This window comes from Macaca nemestrina, chromosome 20 (assembly GCF_043159975.1).
Source record: "Macaca nemestrina isolate mMacNem1 chromosome 20, mMacNem.hap1, whole genome shotgun sequence".
NCBI lineage: Eukaryota > Metazoa > Chordata > Mammalia > Primates > Cercopithecidae > Macaca > Macaca nemestrina.
This window is the reverse complement of record NC_092144.1, coordinates 15,100,649-15,118,925: the sequence shown is the minus strand read 5'-3', so window position 1 is coordinate 15,118,925 and position 18,277 is coordinate 15,100,649. Positions and strand designations below refer to the sequence as shown.

Here is an 18,277-nt window from a genome sequence, read left to right as displayed (position 1 = left end):
CTAAATTGGATTACCGAAGGCTACTGTTAAAAATTACATTCCGTGGTGGCTCACGCCTGTTATCCCAGCACTTTGGGAGGCCGAGGGAGGCGGATCACCTGAGGTCAGGAGTTCGAGACCAGCATCGCCAACATGGCAAAACCCCATCTCTACTAAAAATACAAAAATTAGCCAGGCATGTTGGCACATGCCTGTAACCCTAGCTACTTGGGAGGCTGAGGCATAAGAATCGCTTGAACCTGGTAGGTGGAGTTTGCAGTAAGCCGAGATCGCGCCACTGCACTCCAGCCTGGGCGACAGCCTGAGACTCTGTCTCAAAAAGAAAAAAAAAAAAAAGAGAGAAAAGAAAAAAAGAAAATTACATTCCAGCTAAGCACTGTGGCTCACACTTATAATTTCAGCACATTGGGATTCCAAGGCAGGAGGATTGCTTGATGCCAGGAGTTCAAGACCAGCCTTGACAACATAGCAAGACCGCATATCTACAAAAACTTAAAAAAAAAAAAAATAGCTTGGCATTGTGGTACATGCCTGTAGTCCCAGCTACTTGGGAGACTGAAGTGGGATTATTGCCTAAGTCCAGAAGTTTGAGGTTACAGTGAACTATGACTGTGCCACTGCAATCTAGCATGGAGGACAGAGTGAGACCTTATCTCTCCCCCCACCCCCAAAAGAACGACAATCCATGAACATGTAGTAACCTTTATTTGTCATGCTTTAAGGTTTACAAGGGACCTTGTAGATGACATACAGTTATAAACACAAGGGTTAATCAGCATCAGGGATGTATTTGAAGTGGAAGTGTGTGTGAGATACTAACACAGAGAAAACCAGGTTTGATTATTTTTATCTGCTGCAAGATACTGTGTCAGTCAGCACCCAACCTCAATCTAGACTCGTCTTGCCAGAAGCCAGGGTCATCTAATACCCCCAATAATGCAAACCAGCAATGCAAAGAGAGATGGAAGATTTCATGCCCCACTCTCCATGAGTGCAACACCAGGTAGCTACAACTCAGATTTTGTAAGGCTACTCCAGATTATAGCAGAGGAGAGAAAAGTACCCTAAATTTCAGCTTTGCACAGATCTATGCAATAGAAGTTAGAAAGAGCAATAAACAGACTCTCTGAAAACATCAAGGAAACCTTAGTATGTCAAGTGTGAGCCTTGAATAATTGTAGAGGGACTGAGATGTCTTCATGATTGGATCAAGGAAAAAAATCATACTGTGAGATACCAAATGCTGTGTTAGAAGGTGACATGGCTCGTGGGCCAGCCGGGAACTCTCTGTTGAATCCGGACATTGAGTGCAGAGCCCAGGATGAGAGTTTATCTCATGGCCGGGCATGGTGGCTCATGCCTGTAATCCCAGCACATTGGGAGGCCGAGGTGGACAGATCCCCTGAGGTCAGGAGTTCGAGACCAGCCTGAGCAAATTGCTGAAACCCTGTCTCTACTAAAAATACAAAAATTAGCTGGCTTGGTGGCAGGCGCCTGTAATCCCAGCTACTCAGGAGGCTGAGACAGGAGAATCGCTTGAACCCCAGGGGCGGAGGTTGCAGTGAGCTGAGATCGCACCACTGCACTCCAGCCTGGGTGACAGACAGAGACTCTGTCTCAAAAGAAAAGAAAAAAAAGTTTATCTCATGGTCTCTCAGGCATCATGCCCACCCACTTCCCAATAGGCAGGGATTTAAGATTGACACTACTGTAGAGTATTTATATATGTATTGACAATAGGTCTTCCTGGGTTTGAGCTATGCATCATTTTTTTCTAAAGTGTGAATTCTCTATCATTTAAGCAGTCAAAACATCTCACATTAGCATGAAGAATGAGGATGTGGGAAACGATTTCAATCCAAACTTGGAGACTCAGAGAAGCTCCCTTTGCAGAATATGTGCTACAGTTCATGTTTCTTGTTACCCACCAGGCACGTTGTATCATTCGCACCTCACAAGGTGGGAGTGAGAGCAGATACAATCACAGTCCCTCTGTTTGATAGAGGGGGAAACTGAGGCACAAAAGATGCATGGCTCATCAGACACCACCCAACTTGGAAGAGCCAAGCTTCGATGTCAGTCTTTTCGGATTCCGAGTCTTCTCCAACACTTCAAGCACTGCCTTTTTACAGTTGGATCCTAATTTCCGGAGGACGGGTGCTTCTTCAAATGAAACATCTCAGCATCCTTAGCCTCTTTTATGGCACAGAAGACAGCGGCAACCCTCTATGCCCTGAAGCATGCATCCTTGGAACACAGATGGAATATTTCTACAAATTCAACAGTGCTTCATGATTTTAAAACAAGTTTTAGTCTTGTAGAAATTCTTGAGTAACTTCTATGCATTGAGCCAAGATGCTCCCCTCTCCTGACAAAAGAGCCACCTGGGCAGGAACATAAGTCAGGCCTCCTCTCCCCTCCCCTCCTTTCCTCTCCCCTCCCCTTCCCTCCCCTTTTCTTTTCTTTTTTTTCTTTCTTCATAAAAGACCCCATTGGCCTCTGATCCTACCGGTATCCAAATGGATAGAGACCCTGGAAAGAGGCTGGATACCCACTATGAGTTAGGCACCGGATGTCTTATGCTAACTTATTCTGATCCTTTAAGCTGCCAGCTGCAAGTGATCATGAGGTTTGATCATCTCGTACATTATCACGTCCAGCATCAGCACGATACTTGGACGATATGTCAATTCTTAACAAATATTCCTAAAGGGGACTAATTTAATCCTACAACATTGAACAATCCAGAACGCTGACTTACGTATTTGCTGTGAAAAAGAAACCTCATTGCCCCCCAGGGCAGTGGAAAAGTGTGTGTGGGGAGTTGTGTTTGAGTGAGAAGGACTTGGGTTGAAAACCTGCCTCCTAATTTCCACCAATTCGATTGATATCTTATAGACACTCCACGTTGGTATAAACAAAAGGATGTTAAGAGCAGAGACATGTATGATTGAAAAAGCACTTTGGGAGGTGAGGCAGGTGGATCACTTGAGGTCAGGAGTTCGAGACCAGCCTGGCCAACATGGTGAAACTCCATCTCTACTAAAAATACAAAAATTAGCCAGGCGTGGTGGTGGGCGCCTGTAGTCCCAGCTACTCGGGAGGCCGAGGCAGGAGAATTGCTTGAGCCTAGGAGGTGCACATTGTATTATATCTCCTCTACTAAGAACCTTCCAATGGCTCCCTGTCTCACTCACAGGGAAATCCGAATTTTACAGTGCCAACAAAGCTCTACACACCTGGGCCCTGCTGCTTCTTCTCTGACCTCACCTCCTTTTTCTCCTTCCCTCAGTCACTCTGCTCTAGCCTCCCCACTGTCCCTCAAACACACCAAATATGCTCCTACCTCAGGACCTTTGCACGTGCTGTGCCCACTACCAGGAATTCCCTTCTCCCCACAAGATGTCCACATGGCTTCTCTCTCACTGCCTAAAGCTTTCTGCTTGAATATCAGAAAATCATTAGATACACCCATTAATAAAGGACAGGCTTGGTGGGTTTTTTGTTGTCATTTGTTTTTGTTTTGTTTTGTTTTGTTTTTTTGGAGACAGGGTCTTGCTCTTTTGCCCAGGCTGGAGTGCAGTGGTGTGATCGTGGCTCACTGCAACCTCCACCTCCTGAGCTCAAGTAATTCTCCCACCTCAGCCTCCTGAGTATCTAGGACCACAGCCATGTGCCACCATAGCTGGCTAATTTTTAGAATTTTTTGTAGAGACAGGGTTTCACCATGTTGCCAGGGTTGGTCTTGAAATCCCCAGCTCAAGCAATCTGCCTGCCTTGGCCTCCAAAAGTGCTGGGATTACAGGCACGAGCCATCACGCCCAGCCAATAAAGGACAGGCGTGAGCCACCGTACCTGGGCTAAGATTAGTTTAATAATTATTTGTGGCCTTTGTCTCCAGAACTGTGCTAGTTTTGGGGGTGTAGAGAGGCCTTTGTTTCTGTTTCCAGCCTTTGAGGCATTTGCATGTTACCTGGTGCAGTGATACACAGAGAAATATTAGGGCTGTGACCAAGATATGGATTGTATTAGTCAAGGCTCTTCATAGAAACGGAAGCAATAAGATATAGACAGATAGATAGATGATAAATAGGTAATGAATAGATAGATAGATAGGTAAGTAGGTAGATGGGTATATATATATTATAAGTGGCGGGTGCAGTGGCTCACGCCTGTAATCCCAGCAGTTTGGGAGGCCAAAGCAGGTGGATCACTTGAGGTCCGGAGTTTCAGACCAGTCTGGCCAACATGGCAAAACCCCGTCTCCACTAAAAATACAAAAATTAGCGGGGCGTGGTGGCATGTGCCTGTAATCCCAGTTGCTCAGGAGGCTGAGGCAGGAGAATCACTTGAACCGGGGAGGTGAAGGTTGCAGTGACCCAAGAGTGTGCCACTGTACTCCAGCCTGGGCGACAGAGTGAGACTCCATCTAAAAAAGAAAAAAAAAAAAAAATATATATATATATATATATACACACACACACACATACATACATATATATGGTATTGGCTCACAAAATTATGGAGGCTGAAAAGTCTCACGATATGCCATGTGCAGGGTGAGAACCAAGAAAACCAATGTTGACTCAGCCAATAGTTTGAAGGCCTGAGAGCTGAAAGCTAATGGTGTAGAGTCCAATCTGGGCCTGAAGGCCTAAGAACCAGGAGCAGTAAGAGCAAGGAGAAGATGATCAGGCAAAGGGAGTGTGAGTCCAACCTCCTTTGCTGTTTTATTCTATTCGGACCCTCCACAAATTAGAGGATGCCCTCTCACACTGGAAAGGCCCACCTGTTTTATTCAATCCACCAATCCAAATGTTCATCTCTTCCAGAAACGCCTTCACCAACATACCCAGAAATAACATCCAATCAGATCTCTGAGCATCTCCTGACCCAGTCAAGTTGACACGTAAAATGAACCATCCCGTGAACAAAGTTCTAAGGGAGCCAGCAGGGGTAAGACTGCTGAACCTGGAGCTTTATTAGCCCGGTCTCTGCATTCCCATGCTTCTCCGCCAATGGTGATTTTGCTCCCCTTCCCAGGGGACATTTGGAAGTTTCTAGAGACAATTTTGGTCTTTGCAGCTGAGGCAGAGGGTACATATGTTACAGCATCTAGTAGGTCAAAGTCAGTGACACTGCTCAACATCCCACAATGCACAGAACAGCCCCCACCACCGTCCCCAAATGTCAACAGGGCCAGAATGACAAACCCTGCTGTATTCACTCAAAAAGCATTTATTGAGCACCTACTGTGTACCAGGCATTTTTCTAGGCACCACTGGGAAGACAGTGTTGAACCAATTAGATAAGACATCCTGATCGCAGTGGCTGCCCTAGAAAGAGGAAGACATAGATATTAAGTCAATAATTGCACCAATTAATATATATGGGACATTGTGATAAAAGCTCCGAGGGACCTACGTGAGTTGCTATGAGGGCTTGTAATAGGGGTGGTGACCGAGTGTGGGGAGGTCAGGAAAGAGCTTTCTGAGGAGGTGACCCTCAGGAAGACCCAAGAGAGTATGGGAGCAGCTGGAGGAAGAAGGGTATCACAGGTAGAAGCAAGAGTAGATGCAAGGGGCCAGGCGTGGTGGCTCACGCCTGTAACCCCAGCACTTTGGGAGGCCGAGGTGGGCAGGTTGCTTGAGGCCAGGAGTTCGAGACCAGCCTGGGCAACATGATGAAACCCTGTCTCTACTAAAAACACACACAAAATTTAGCTGGGCATGGTGGCACATGCCTGTAATTCCAGAGAGTCTGATGCAGGAGAATTGAATCGTTTGAACCTGGGAGGAGAAGGTTGCAGTGAGCTGAGATCATGTCACTGCACTCTAGCGTGGGTGACAGAGTGAGATCTTCTTTCTCTCTCTCTCTCTCAAAAAAAAAAAAAAAAGACAATCAATGAACATATAGTAACCTCTATTTGTCACACTTTTAAGGTTTACCTTGTAGACAACATACAATTACATACATAATGTTTAAATAGCATCAGGGATGTATTTGGAGAGGAATTGTGTGTGAGATACGAACACAGAGAAAACACAGACCTGGCTGTGTTTTCACTGAATTTTTGGCACTTAATCGTATTTTAAATTAATGATGGCTTCCATTTTTTAGTCTTTTGTGGGGAAAATGCAAGATAACTGATTATTTCTACCTGCCGCAAGATACTTTGTCAGTTAGCACCAAACCTGGAATCTAGACTCCTCTTGCCAAAAGCAAGCGTCATCTAATACCCCCCAATAATGCAAACCAGCAATGCAAAGAGAAATGGAAGATTTCATGTCCCAATCTCTCAAGAAAAAAAAAAAAGAGTAGATGCAAGGTTCCTGGGGTGCGGGCATGCTCGGTTTACTGCCGGGACAGCAGGGAGCCCATTGGGCTATAGAGTCAGAGGATGAATTTGGGGATGAAGTATAGACCTGGCCACACAGCCCTGATGATCACACTAGAGTGTGTACTGTATCCTAAGAGAAATGGAAGGTTTAAGTATAGAGATGATTTTTCAGAATTTCCCTTTAGAAAGATCCTTCTGGTTGGCAGCAGTGGCTCACGCCTATAATCCCAGCACTTTGGGAGGCCGAGGTGGTGGTGTCACCTGAAGTCAGGAGTTCAAGATGAGTCTGGCTAACATGGCAAAACCCCGTCTCTACTAAAAATACAAAAATTAGTTGGGTGTGGTGGCGGGCGCCTACAATCCCAGCTACTTGGGAGGCTGAGGCAGGAGAATCGTTTGAACCCGGGAGGCAGAGGTTGCAGTGAGCTGAGGGTTGGGGATGCCAAGCACAGAGGGGACCATTATCAAGGCTGGGCAAACAGTGAGGAAGGCAGGAGGTGTGGGACTTCAGAAAGTGAAGGCTGATAAATGGGGGGAGACGAGGACAGGGTCCCAGGGGAGGGGGACTGGCCAAAGCTAGCAGACAGAGAGGGGCTGTCTCCACCCCTGGGGCATGGGGAGTTGTCACCCCCGGACCTGCTGTGTTTTCACTGAACTTTTGGCACTTAATCCTATTTTAAATTAATGATGGCTTCTATTTTTTAGTCTTTTGAGGGAAAAATGCAAGCATTTTGTTTTTAATTTGTGGGGAGATAAGGCAGTCACTTTGAACACCTGATGTAAGGGGCCACCAAAAAATTCAACAATCAAGATAAATTATATTTATGTTTTTTTTTTTTTTTTTTTTTTAGATGAAGTGTCACTCGGTCGCCCAGGCTGGAGTGCAGTGGCGCTATCTTGACTCACTGCAACATCTGTCTCCCTGGTTAAAGCAATTCTCCTGCCTCGGCCTCCCAAGTAGCTGGGACCACATGCGGGCACCACACCCAGCTGATTTTTGTATTTTTAGTAGAGATGGGGTTTCACCATGTTGGCCAGGCTGGTCTCGGACTCCTGACCTCAAATGATCTGTCTGTCTCGACTTCCCAAAGTGCTGGGATTATAGGAGTGAGCCACCACACCCAGCCTAATGCAATATTTTAAAAAACCAAAATGAATGCAAACAAATCTACGGTGAACAAAATGTCAACATTTTAAATAATGTTTAAAGGAGGTGAGGTCTCTTCCTCACCTTCCTCACCCTGACCTGGCCCTTGGGGTCTAGAATATGCCATGTATAAAAACAACACTAAGCCCAACTTCTTTGGTTGTTTTAAATTTACACAAGGGCTACTACTAAATAAAGTGAAGGAGTAATCACAAAGCTTATTTTAATTTCGGAATGCATGGACATTGGTTAACCAAACTACAGCAAGCTGGCTTGCTTTTCTGATCACCACAGGGAACCACAATGACACATCTTGGATATAACCCAGAAGCCACATTTCCTGCACTCTTTCAAACTCACGCAGTCTGATTTTTACCTGTTTCCCAGCCTATTCCAAGGTATCTTCAGAACCATGACCAGCTAGAAAGCACAAGCTACACCCCAGGACATGTGGGGTATAAGCAGGGTATAAACATTCTCTTGTCCATGACAACTCCACGTGATGGGGGTGGAGTTTAACATTTGGGATCCCTTTGCATTTTATAGGGGAGGCAAAGAATGCCCCCTAGATATTAGTAGTTAAGTGCCCTGGAACTTCTAATACAACTCAGGTAGATTTTTTTTTTCAAAGAGTTTAATTATTTTTTTTTTTTCGAGACCAGGTCTTACTCTGTTACTCAGGCTGGAGTGCAGTGGCACAATTACTGCTCATTGCAGTCTTGTCCTCCTGGGCTCAAACAATCCTCCCACCTCAGCCTCTTGAGTAGCTGGTACTACAGGCACATGCAGCCATGTCTAGCTAATTTTTTGATTTTTTTTGTAGAGATAGGGTTTCACTTTGTTGCCCAGGCTGGTCTCGAACTCCCAGGCTCCAGTGATCCTCCTGCCATGGCCTCCCAAAGTTTTGGAATTACAGATGTGAGGCACTACGCCTGGCCCAATTTAATATTTGAATGTGACACTCTCTTTCATATTAACATGTCTACTAAAAAAATTAAACACAGAAGTACTAAAGCCAGTTTGGCCAAACTCATAGTGTATCCGTAATTCTCTGACACTGGGTGATTCTTCCTAAACCCACGAAGACAGCGTATTTCTAGTTCTGGGCTCACTCCATCGGTGCTAGCTAGAATTTGCCTCTTGTTTTCAATCCAGCTCTTCCTCTCTTTCTGGAACATCCTGACTTCCCCTCTTCACAGGCCCTGAGAAATGTCTACTTCTTACCCCCAGCTCTAATTTAAAGAATAGGTTCAATTCTAGCTTTTCCACATCAGTGATGAAACCTTTAGATAATTAACTTAATCTCTTTATAACTTAGCTTCCTTATCTTCAAAATAGAACTTGGCTGGTGTCACGGCTCATGCCTGTAATCCCAGCATTTGGGGAGGCCGAAATGGCAGGATTGCTTGAGACCAGGAGTTCAAGACTAGCCTGGGCAACATAGTGAGATCCTGTCTCTACAGAAAATACAAAATTACCCTTGTGGTGGGCATGTGTCTGCAGTGCTAGCTTCTCTGGAGGCTGAGGTGGGAGAATTGCTTGAGCCCAGAAGTCGACGCTGCACTTAGCCATGATCGCACTACTGCACTCCAGCTTGGGCAACAGAGCAAGACGTGTCTAAAACAAACCAACCAACAAACAAACGAAATGGAGTTAGCAATCCTGTCTTCTTTGTGAAGTAAAAGAACTCATGGGTGTTAAGCACCTAAAGCCTGTCATGAGTCATCGGAGAAATGCAAACCAAAACCGCAATAAGAAACCACTAGGATGTCTATAATAAAAAAGTCAGGGCTGGGTGTAGTGACTCATGCCTGTAATCTCACCACTTTGGGAGGCCAAGATGGGCAGATCGCCTGAGGTCAGGAGTTCAAGACCAGTCTGGCCAACATGGTGAAACCCCGTCTCTACTAAAAATACAAAAATTAGCCAAGCATGGTGGCATGTGCCTGTAATCCCAGCTACTTGGGAGGCTGAGGCAGGAGAATCGCTTGAACCCAGGAGGTAGAGGTTGCATTGACTCAAGATCGTGCCACTACACTCCAGCCTGGGCAACAGAACGAGACTCTGTCAAAAGAAAAGAAAAGAAAAGAGAAGAGAAGAGAAGAGAAGAGAACAAAAGAAAAGAAAAGAAAAGAAAAGAAAAACAAGGAGGGAGAAAGAGAGTGACAGAGACAGAGAAGCATAGAAACAGAAAGAGACAGAGAGAAGGGAAAGAGGGAAGGAGGGAGATAAGAAGGAAGGGGGAGGGAGGGAGGAAGGATGGAAGGAAGGCAAGGAGGGAGGCAGGGAGAAAGGAAGTGAGAGATGGAGGGAGGAAGGAAGGGAGGGAGGAAGAAAGGGAGACAAGGAGGGAGGGAGGGAGGGAGGGAGGAAGGAAGGAAGGAAGGAAGGAAGAAAGGAAGGAAGGAAAGAAGGAAGGAAAGGAAAAGAAATAAAGGAGAAAGACTGAAGTGTTCCCATTCACTACATCTCCTGAGAGAAAGCCAGCCATTTCAGCAATTCTGTGGAAAGAGTGTGGCGAAGAAGGTCTTCTTCATGGCGACCATGGCAACCTTCAGCTCCTTGTTCCTGAGGCTGAAGATGATGGGGCTGAGGAACGGCGTGAGGACCGTGTAGGTGATGCCCATCAAGGTGTCACCTTCCAGAGACTGGGGACCTTTGGGCTTCAGGTAAATGACAGAGGCAAAGCCATAGTGCACGACCACCACAGTGACGTGAGAGGCACAGGTGGAGAAGGCCTTGTTCCGGCCTTCAGCAGAAGGGATCTTCAAGATGGCGGCCACGATGAAGGCATAGGAGAGGAGGATGAGGAGAAAACAGCCCAGCAGGGCCGTGATACACACCAAGCCCACGCCTTTGGCCACCACCAGCACATCGTCTCCACAGGCCAACTTCAACAGAGGTGGTACGTGGCAGAAGAAATGGTGGATCTCACTGGGTCCACAGAAGGTGAGGTGGAAAATGGCCGTGGTCACCACCAGCCCCATGACTGAGCCACCAGCCCAGGAGCAGCCCACCAGGCAGGCGCCGCCCCGCGGGCTCATGAGCACGTTGTAGCGCAGGGGGCGGCAGATGGCCACGTAGCGGTCGTAGCCCATGACGGTGAGCAGGAAGGAGTGGGTGAAGCCGAAGCTGAAGGAGAAGAACATCTGACTGGCACAGGCCAGGAAGGCGATGGAGCGCTGCGCGGACAGCAGGTCGGCCAGCATTCGCGGGATGATGGCCACGGTGTAGAGGATCTCGGAGACGGAGAGGGCGCACAGGAAGAGGTACATGGGCGTGTGGAGGCTGCGCTGGCTCCAGACGGTGGCCATGATGAGCAGGTTGCCCAGCAGCGTGAACAGGTACATCAGCAGGAACAGCAGGAAGAGCATCAGCTGGAGGTCGGGGAAGGCGGAGAAGCCCACGAGGATGAATTCAGACGTGGAGGTGTGGTTTAGCCCCAGCATGGCGGCCACGCCTAGTTGGGGAGAGAGGAAAAAGAGCCAGTGGTTAAGGAGCATGGGGGTGTCTAGTGACTCCTACCTGGGAGGACATCTGAGAGCACCTCCTTCATCTGTCTAAGCCATGGTTACTCCATGTGCAAAAATATGTTATTTATTTTTATTTATATTTTTTGAGATGAGGTCTCACTCTGTTGCCCAGGCTGGAGTGCAGTGGTGTGATCTCAGCTCACTGCAACCTCTGCCTCCTGGGTTCAAGCGATTCTCCTGCCTCAGACTCCAGAGTAGCTGGGATTACAGGCATGTGCTACCACGCTAGGTAATTTTTGTATTTTTAGTAGAGACGGGGTTTCAGCATGTTGGCCAGACTGGTCTCGAACTCCTGACCTCAGGTGATCCACCTGCCTCGGCCTTCCAAAATGTTGGGATTACAGGCGTGAGCCACCGCACCCGGCCAAAAATAGGTTAATAATAATGTGCTCAGGTTTAGCCTGGGAATGATGGCTAACACCTGTCATCTCATCACTTCGGGAGGCTGAGGCAGAGGAGGTCACCTGAGGCCAGGAGTTCGAGGCCACCCTAGGTAACATAGTGAAACTCCATCTCTACAAAATAAAAATAAACATAAAATTAGTCAGGCATGGTGGCACATGCCTGTGGTCCCAGCTACGTGAGAGACTGAGGCAGGAGGATCACTTGAGCCCAGGAGCTTGAGACCAGCCTGGGCAAAATAGCAAGATCCCCAACTCTACAAAGTATAAGAAAATGACCCACGCATGGTGCTGCATGTCTGTGGTCCTGGCTAGTTGAGAGGCTGAGGTGGGAGGGATCGATTGAGCCTGGGAGATAGAGGCTGCAGTGAGCTATGACTGAGCCACTGCACTTCAACCTGGGTGATAGAGCGAGATGCTATCTCATAAAACAAAAACAAAAACAAACTGTTAAGGTTTAAATAAGATCATGCATCTTACTTGCTTTACACAAGTCTTGGCCCATAGTAAGAACCTCACAAATAGTAATACTGATACAAAATAATAATAACTTTCCTGTTTTTAAGTCCCAGTGGACTCTATTCAGCCACACCTGGGTTGGATCCCCACTTCAGAGCTAGGCGACCGTGGTTGATCCCTTGATTGTTGTGAGCCTTAGTTTTCTCATCCCTAAAAGAAAGTTGATAATAATCCCAAATTGACAGAGTTGTTATGAGGATTTAATAAGATTATGCTCATAATGTACCTGCCACAGGGCCTGGAATAAACACTTAAGAATGTAAGGTTGAGGGCCGGGCACGGTAGCTAACTCCTGTAATCCCAGCACTTTGGGAGGCCAAGGCGGGTGGATCACTTGAGGTCAGGAGTACAAAACCAGCCTGGCCAACATGGTGAAATTCCGCCTCTACTAAAAATATAAAAATTAGCTGGGTGTGGTGACATGCACCTGTAATCCCAGCTACTTGAGAGGCTGAGGCGGGAGAATTGCTTGAGCCCAGGAGGCAGAGGTTGCAGGGACCTGAGATCACGCCACCGCACTCCAGCCTGGGTGACAGAGTGCAACCCTGTCTCAAAAGCAAAGAAACCAACAAACAAAGAATTTAAGTTTGAGGACAGGCATGGATGGTCAGACTTATGTTCTGTTAAATTGTAGCAAGTGCCAATGTAAGAAAGACCCAGGTTTTCTGAGCATTCTGAAATAAAATTGGAAATTCCTAAGATGAGGACCCTTAAAACTACCTATATATTTAGAACATAAATATCAGGTTGAATTACGTGACATTGCCACAGTAACATATCACTGAATAATCTTTGGAATAAAAGGAAAATTAAAAAATGCGAAGAGCAAACAAAAATGATAATGAAAAATAGAAATAACAACTAAATGAAATGAATTGTGCCCTAGAACATAAAGAGGGAATTAGTCAACAAACTGGCAAAATTCTAGTAAGATCTGTGGCACTGGTGGGTAAATATGGCTAATTGTAACTTATCGCATATTTTCAAAAAAGCTAAAAGAGAGGATTTTTTTTTTTTTTGAGAACGAGTCACCCAGGCTGGAGAATTTAATAAGAATTCATGCAAACAAAGGGATACACTTCGAATGAATTGGAACAGCTGTCTGTGGTGGGGGCAGGAAAGCGGAGTAGAAGTGAGACATGATGATAAATGGGAATAAATAAAATGAAATCGCCCCTGTTGTGCATATCAATGATGATCAGATAAGGATGATAAAATATCATTGAGGAGTTGTGGAGTACATCTGCAGTTTAAGTCCAACAAAAATTGTGTGTGTGTATGTGTGTGTATGGTATCTATATAATTATGTAGATATCTTTGACTAACTGAAGCCTACTGTTTTTTAATTTTATTTTTATTTACTTATTTTTGTTTGTTTGTTTTGAGATGGAGTTTTGCTCTTGTTGCTCAGGCTGGAGTGCAGTGGCATGATCTCAGCTCACTGCAACCTCTGCCTCCTGGGTTCAAACGATTCTCCTGCCTCAGCCCGCCGAGTAGCTGGGATTACAGGCGCCCGCCACCACGCCCGGCTAATTTTTGTGTTTTTAGTAGAGACAAGATTTTGCCATGTTGGCCAGGCTGGTCTCGAACTCCTGTCCTCAAGTGATCTGCCTGCCTCGGCCGGCCACCCGACGTGTTGGAATTACAGGCGTGAGCCACCACCCCAGCCTCTATTTGTAATTTTGTGTCTTTTAGCCCATTTCTCCCTATCTCTCCCTTCTGCCTACCCTTCCCAGCCTCTAGTATCCTCTGTCCTACTTTTTACTTCTATGAGAAAGCTACTGTTTTGATAGCAGGTTTTCAAATACTTACCAGGGACCTGGGTTCACCCCAATATTACACTTCCTCCTAGCCCTACCTAGAAGATTGTCACTATCTCTCAGAGCCAAGGTTAGCTCAGTGGTTGGAGGACTCAGAATATTACCTGGAAAATGGACAATTTGGCTCAAGCTAGGAACAATCATTCCACACAGAAAAGTAGCATGTGTGGGCTGGAGGGGACCCAGCCGGCCAAGCCAATAACTGCAGCACAGTCTCAACTCCCTCCTCTTCTTCATCCCTCCTCTCCCTCACCTGCCATCTGTGAACCTCCCTGCCCCTCCATCACATGGACACAACCCCAGCTCTGGCCTCGCACCCTCTCTCCCAGTCAATGGTGCTTACCAGTCTCCCCTCCTCTGTCCCATCCCTCTTCTGACAGCCAGAGACAATTCTCTAAGACACAGCCAGGTCGTGGAGTCACGCAGACCCATGGTTCAAATCCCAGGTTCTCACTGTATGCTGGGATAACCAGAGACCTGCCCTGGGGGTTCCCTGGGGGACGGGATGCCAAGTGCTTAGCACGCATTTCTCAAGGCTGCCAGCCAACATTGTTGTGATAACCTCCGTCATCATTGCTGTTTGCTGTCTGCTGAGCTGGTTGCCACTCCTCCTTGCCCGCCAGGTGACCCACATTGGCACCGCGACAGTCCGGGGCTTTAACCCCATTCCAGGCTAATTTCCTTCTGTCACTGTAAATGCCCCTGACCCTCCAGCACTCCCTCCCTCATGCAGCTCACCTCTTCCTCTCTACTGGCTACCAACAGGCTCCAAGGTCCCTGCTCCTACATGCACAAATATTACTAAAAATTACAGAAAGAGGACAGGCCCAGTGGCTCACATCTATAATCCCAGCACTTTTGGAGGCTGAGCAGGGAGGATCGCTCGAGGCCAGGAGTTTGAGACCAGTCTGGGCAACATAGTGAGATTATGTCTTTACCCCAAAAATTGTTTTTAAATTAGCCAGGCATGGTGATGTATACCTGTAGTTCCAGCTACTCAGGAGGCTGAGGGGGGAGGATTGCTTGAGTACAGGAATTCGAGGCTGCAGTGAGCCATGTTCATGCCAGTACATTCCAGCCTGGGTGACAGAGTGAGACCCTGTCTCCAAAAAAAAAAAAAAAAAAAAAATACAGAAAGGGCTCTCTCAGCTCCCTGTCTCCCTCTGGCACTTTCTGTCCCATTCTTTCCCAGAACAGCACCTTGGCAGAAATCTCCAAGGGGGCTCTCCAACTCCCCTGCCCAAGTCTAGACCTAGGGAAGGAGGAAGGTCAGGGCCCTCCTCCCGGCTGAGGGCTCCCGGGCAGAACCTCAGACTGCTGCACATGTGGAACCCCAGGCTGGTGCACACGCAGAACCCCAGGCTGGCACACACGTAGGCTCCCAGACCCTGCTCCAGTGCCCTCCCTCCTCAAAGGAGACACAATTCCACTCATCCAGCTCTTTCTGCTTATGCACTTAATCATATAACTGGACACACAGATGCAAAGGCAGACAGATCTGAGCAATGCCACACAGTCGCGCTGGCTCTGAAATGCACACTGGCAGTGACACCCCCAGCCAGAACCAGAGACACCAGTGCTCATACTGCACACACCTACGGAGCCCTTGCCAAGTGCCTGGTGCTCATCTGGGGCTGGAATAAACTGGGGACACACAGCCATCCCATGGTGAGGGCACTGTGTGTGTTGAATCATGTCCCTCCAAAACTCATGTTCACCCAGAACCTCAGAATGTGACCTTTGGACACAGGGAGGGGAATAACACACACTGGAACCTGCTGGGGTAGGGCAAGGGTGGGGAGAGCATCAGAAAACTAGCTAATGTGTGCTGGGCTTAATACCTAGGTGATGGGTTGATAGGTACAGCAAAGCACCATGGCACACATTTGCCTGTGTAACAGACCTGCACATCCTGCACATGTACCCTGAAACTAAGCTAAACTAAACTAAACTAAACTAAAAGAATGTGACCTTAGGTGGCAATAGGGTCTTTTACAGATGTCATTAAGGTAAGGATCCAGAAATGAGATTGGGTGGGTGTGGTGGCTCCCACCTGTAATCCCAGCACTGTGGGAGACCAAGGCGGGAAGATCGCTTAAGTCCGGGAGTTCGAGACCAGCCTGAGCTACATGGCAAAACCCCATCTCTACAAAAATTAGCTGGGTGTGGTGATGCATGCCTGTGGTCCCAGCCGCTTGGGAGGCCAAGGTGGGAGGATCAATTGAGCCTGGGAGGTTGTGACTGCAGTGAGCTGTGATGGTGCCACTGCACTCCAACCTGAGTGACAGAGTGAGACCCTGTCCTGAAAATAATAATAAAAAAAATAAAAATGAGATTATTCCAAATAAGGTTGCTTCCTAAATCCAATGACTGGTGCCCTTTGAAGAAGAGGGGAGGACACACAGAGAGAAGGTCACATGAAGAGAGAGGCAGAGATTGGAGCGATGCAACTACAAATCAATCAATGCCTGGAGTACCCAGAATCTGGAAGAGGCAGGGAAGCGTCTTCCTTAGAATCTTCAGAGGGAGTATAACTTTGTAGACATCTTGATTTCAGACTTCTAGCCTCCAGAACTGTGCAAGAATGCATTTATCTTGTTTTAAGCCACAAGGTTTGTGGCACTTCGAAATGACAGCTACAATAATCCCATACAAGCACACGCAACTGCACACACACACACACACACACACACACACACACACACACACACACGATGAAGGCAGGAGCATACATAGGTGATGCCTAAGTGCACCCATGTGCATGCACACTCAGTGTCGCCCTCCTGGCTCAGAACCACCCTCCTTCACAACTTAGTACAGAGACCACTCCCCACAGCAGCATAGACCCTGGTGGCCACAACTGCTGTGGAAAGGGGGCCGCTCTGGGCAGTAGGTGAACTCTGTGGGGGATCTGGAGTGAGGACAGGCCGACCCAGCCTGAAGCCAGGTGGCTGAGGCTATAGAACCCCTACTCCATATCATCCCATGCTCCCTCTCGTTTCTTTTCCCAAACCTGTGCCTCCCTCTGTTCCAATTTTCCCTGCTTCTCTTGCCTTCTCCCTTCCACCTCCCAGTACTCTTGCCACTTCATCCTGGAAAGCAGCTTTGGAAATAGAGGACTCCACTTACCTTCATCAGAGACCTTTAGGGACGCCTTGCAGCCAGGCCTGCAATGGCCCTGGACACAGTGCACCCAGGGCGAGAGCTTTATCTCTGCAGGCGTCTTCCCCAGTGGCAGGTTCCCAGAGGTGTCTTGAGGAGCCTGCCTGGGATGCAGGATGCAGGGGAATCGAAGTCCAAGGAGGGAGGCGGGGGGCCTTGGGAATGCCCTCTCCATTCCTGCCTCCCTCCCTCGTTTGCTCCTTCCCTCCCTCCTTTCTTCCTTCTCTTCCTTCCTTCCTCTCTTCTTCCCTTCTTCCATCTTTCCTCCCTCCCTCCTGCCTGGTACTCCTTCCACTACTACTCACTGTCACCTGTCTCAGTCCTGTTCTCATTTGAGGTCTCAGTTTTTACATCACCTCCTCCCTAAAGATCTCATCATCAACCCCCCGACACCACCACCACCCCCTGCAGCTAGCGAGGCTGGGCTGGGCTGCCCCAGTTCCAAGCATTTTGGAAAAATGGAACTGGACTCTGGGTGATGTTTCCCAGGATGGTGTCTCTTCTCAGCGAATATCAGGAAAAAGATCTGGAGAAATACAGAGGTGTGGTCCTCAGAAGAAGCATCCTTCATGGTCGCCTCTGGGAACACAAAGCCCACAGAGGGCAGGGAACAAGGCCAAGGTCACACGGCAGGCTCCTGCAGCAAGCCCAGATTGAGTGGAGGAGCCAAGAGCTCCAGCTCTGCCTCTTCCTCCCCATAAACTTGACAGGATGCATCACGACCCAGGCATCAATACCTTCAGAATCTCCCACTTCCCCATAGCTCCAGAAACAGTCCAACAAAGACTTCAGATATTGGAATTATCAGGCAGGGACTATGAAACAATATTGCTTACTAAGTTTAAATAATGAAATGCAATTTTGGAAATATCTTCAAGGAATAAATAAGGCATTGTAAAGAGTGGCATGGTTGATTTGGAAAAAAAAAAGAAATATAACTTTTTAGAACCAAAAATATAATATTAGTATCCCAGGAGAAGTTTAATGCATGTCAGACAGAATTGAAGAGAGAATTAGTGAATTGGAGGCCAGGTGTGGTGGCTCACGCCTATAATCCCAGCACTCTGGGAGGCTGAGGCAGGCGGATCACTTGAGGTCAGGTGTTCAAGACCAGCCTGACCAGCATGGCGAAATCCCGTCTCTACTCAAAATACAAAAACTAGCCAGGTGTGGTGGGGAACACCTGTAATCCCTGCCACTTGGGAGGTTGAGGCAGAAGAATTGCTTGAACTCGAGAGGCGAAGGTTGCAGTGAACGGGGATGGTGCCACTGCACTCCAACCTGGACGACAGAGTGAGACTCTGTCTCAAAATAAATAAACAAGCAAATAAATAAATAAATAAATAAAAGAGAGG

At 47.4% G+C, this 18,277-nt stretch overlaps 1 protein-coding gene across 1 annotated transcript; it reads right to left on the bottom strand.

Moving 5' to 3' along the window:
* Positions 1–9,946: 9,946 nt before the first annotated feature.
* On the bottom strand, positions 9,947–10,939 carry LOC139360300 (olfactory receptor 10H5). The gene has a single exon (XM_071087004.1). The coding sequence runs from the start codon at positions 10,934–10,936 to the stop codon at positions 9,980–9,982; it is 957 nt and encodes a 318-aa protein (XP_070943105.1). The 5' UTR covers positions 10,937–10,939; the 3' UTR covers positions 9,947–9,979.
* Positions 10,940–18,277: the final 7,338 nt, after the last annotated feature.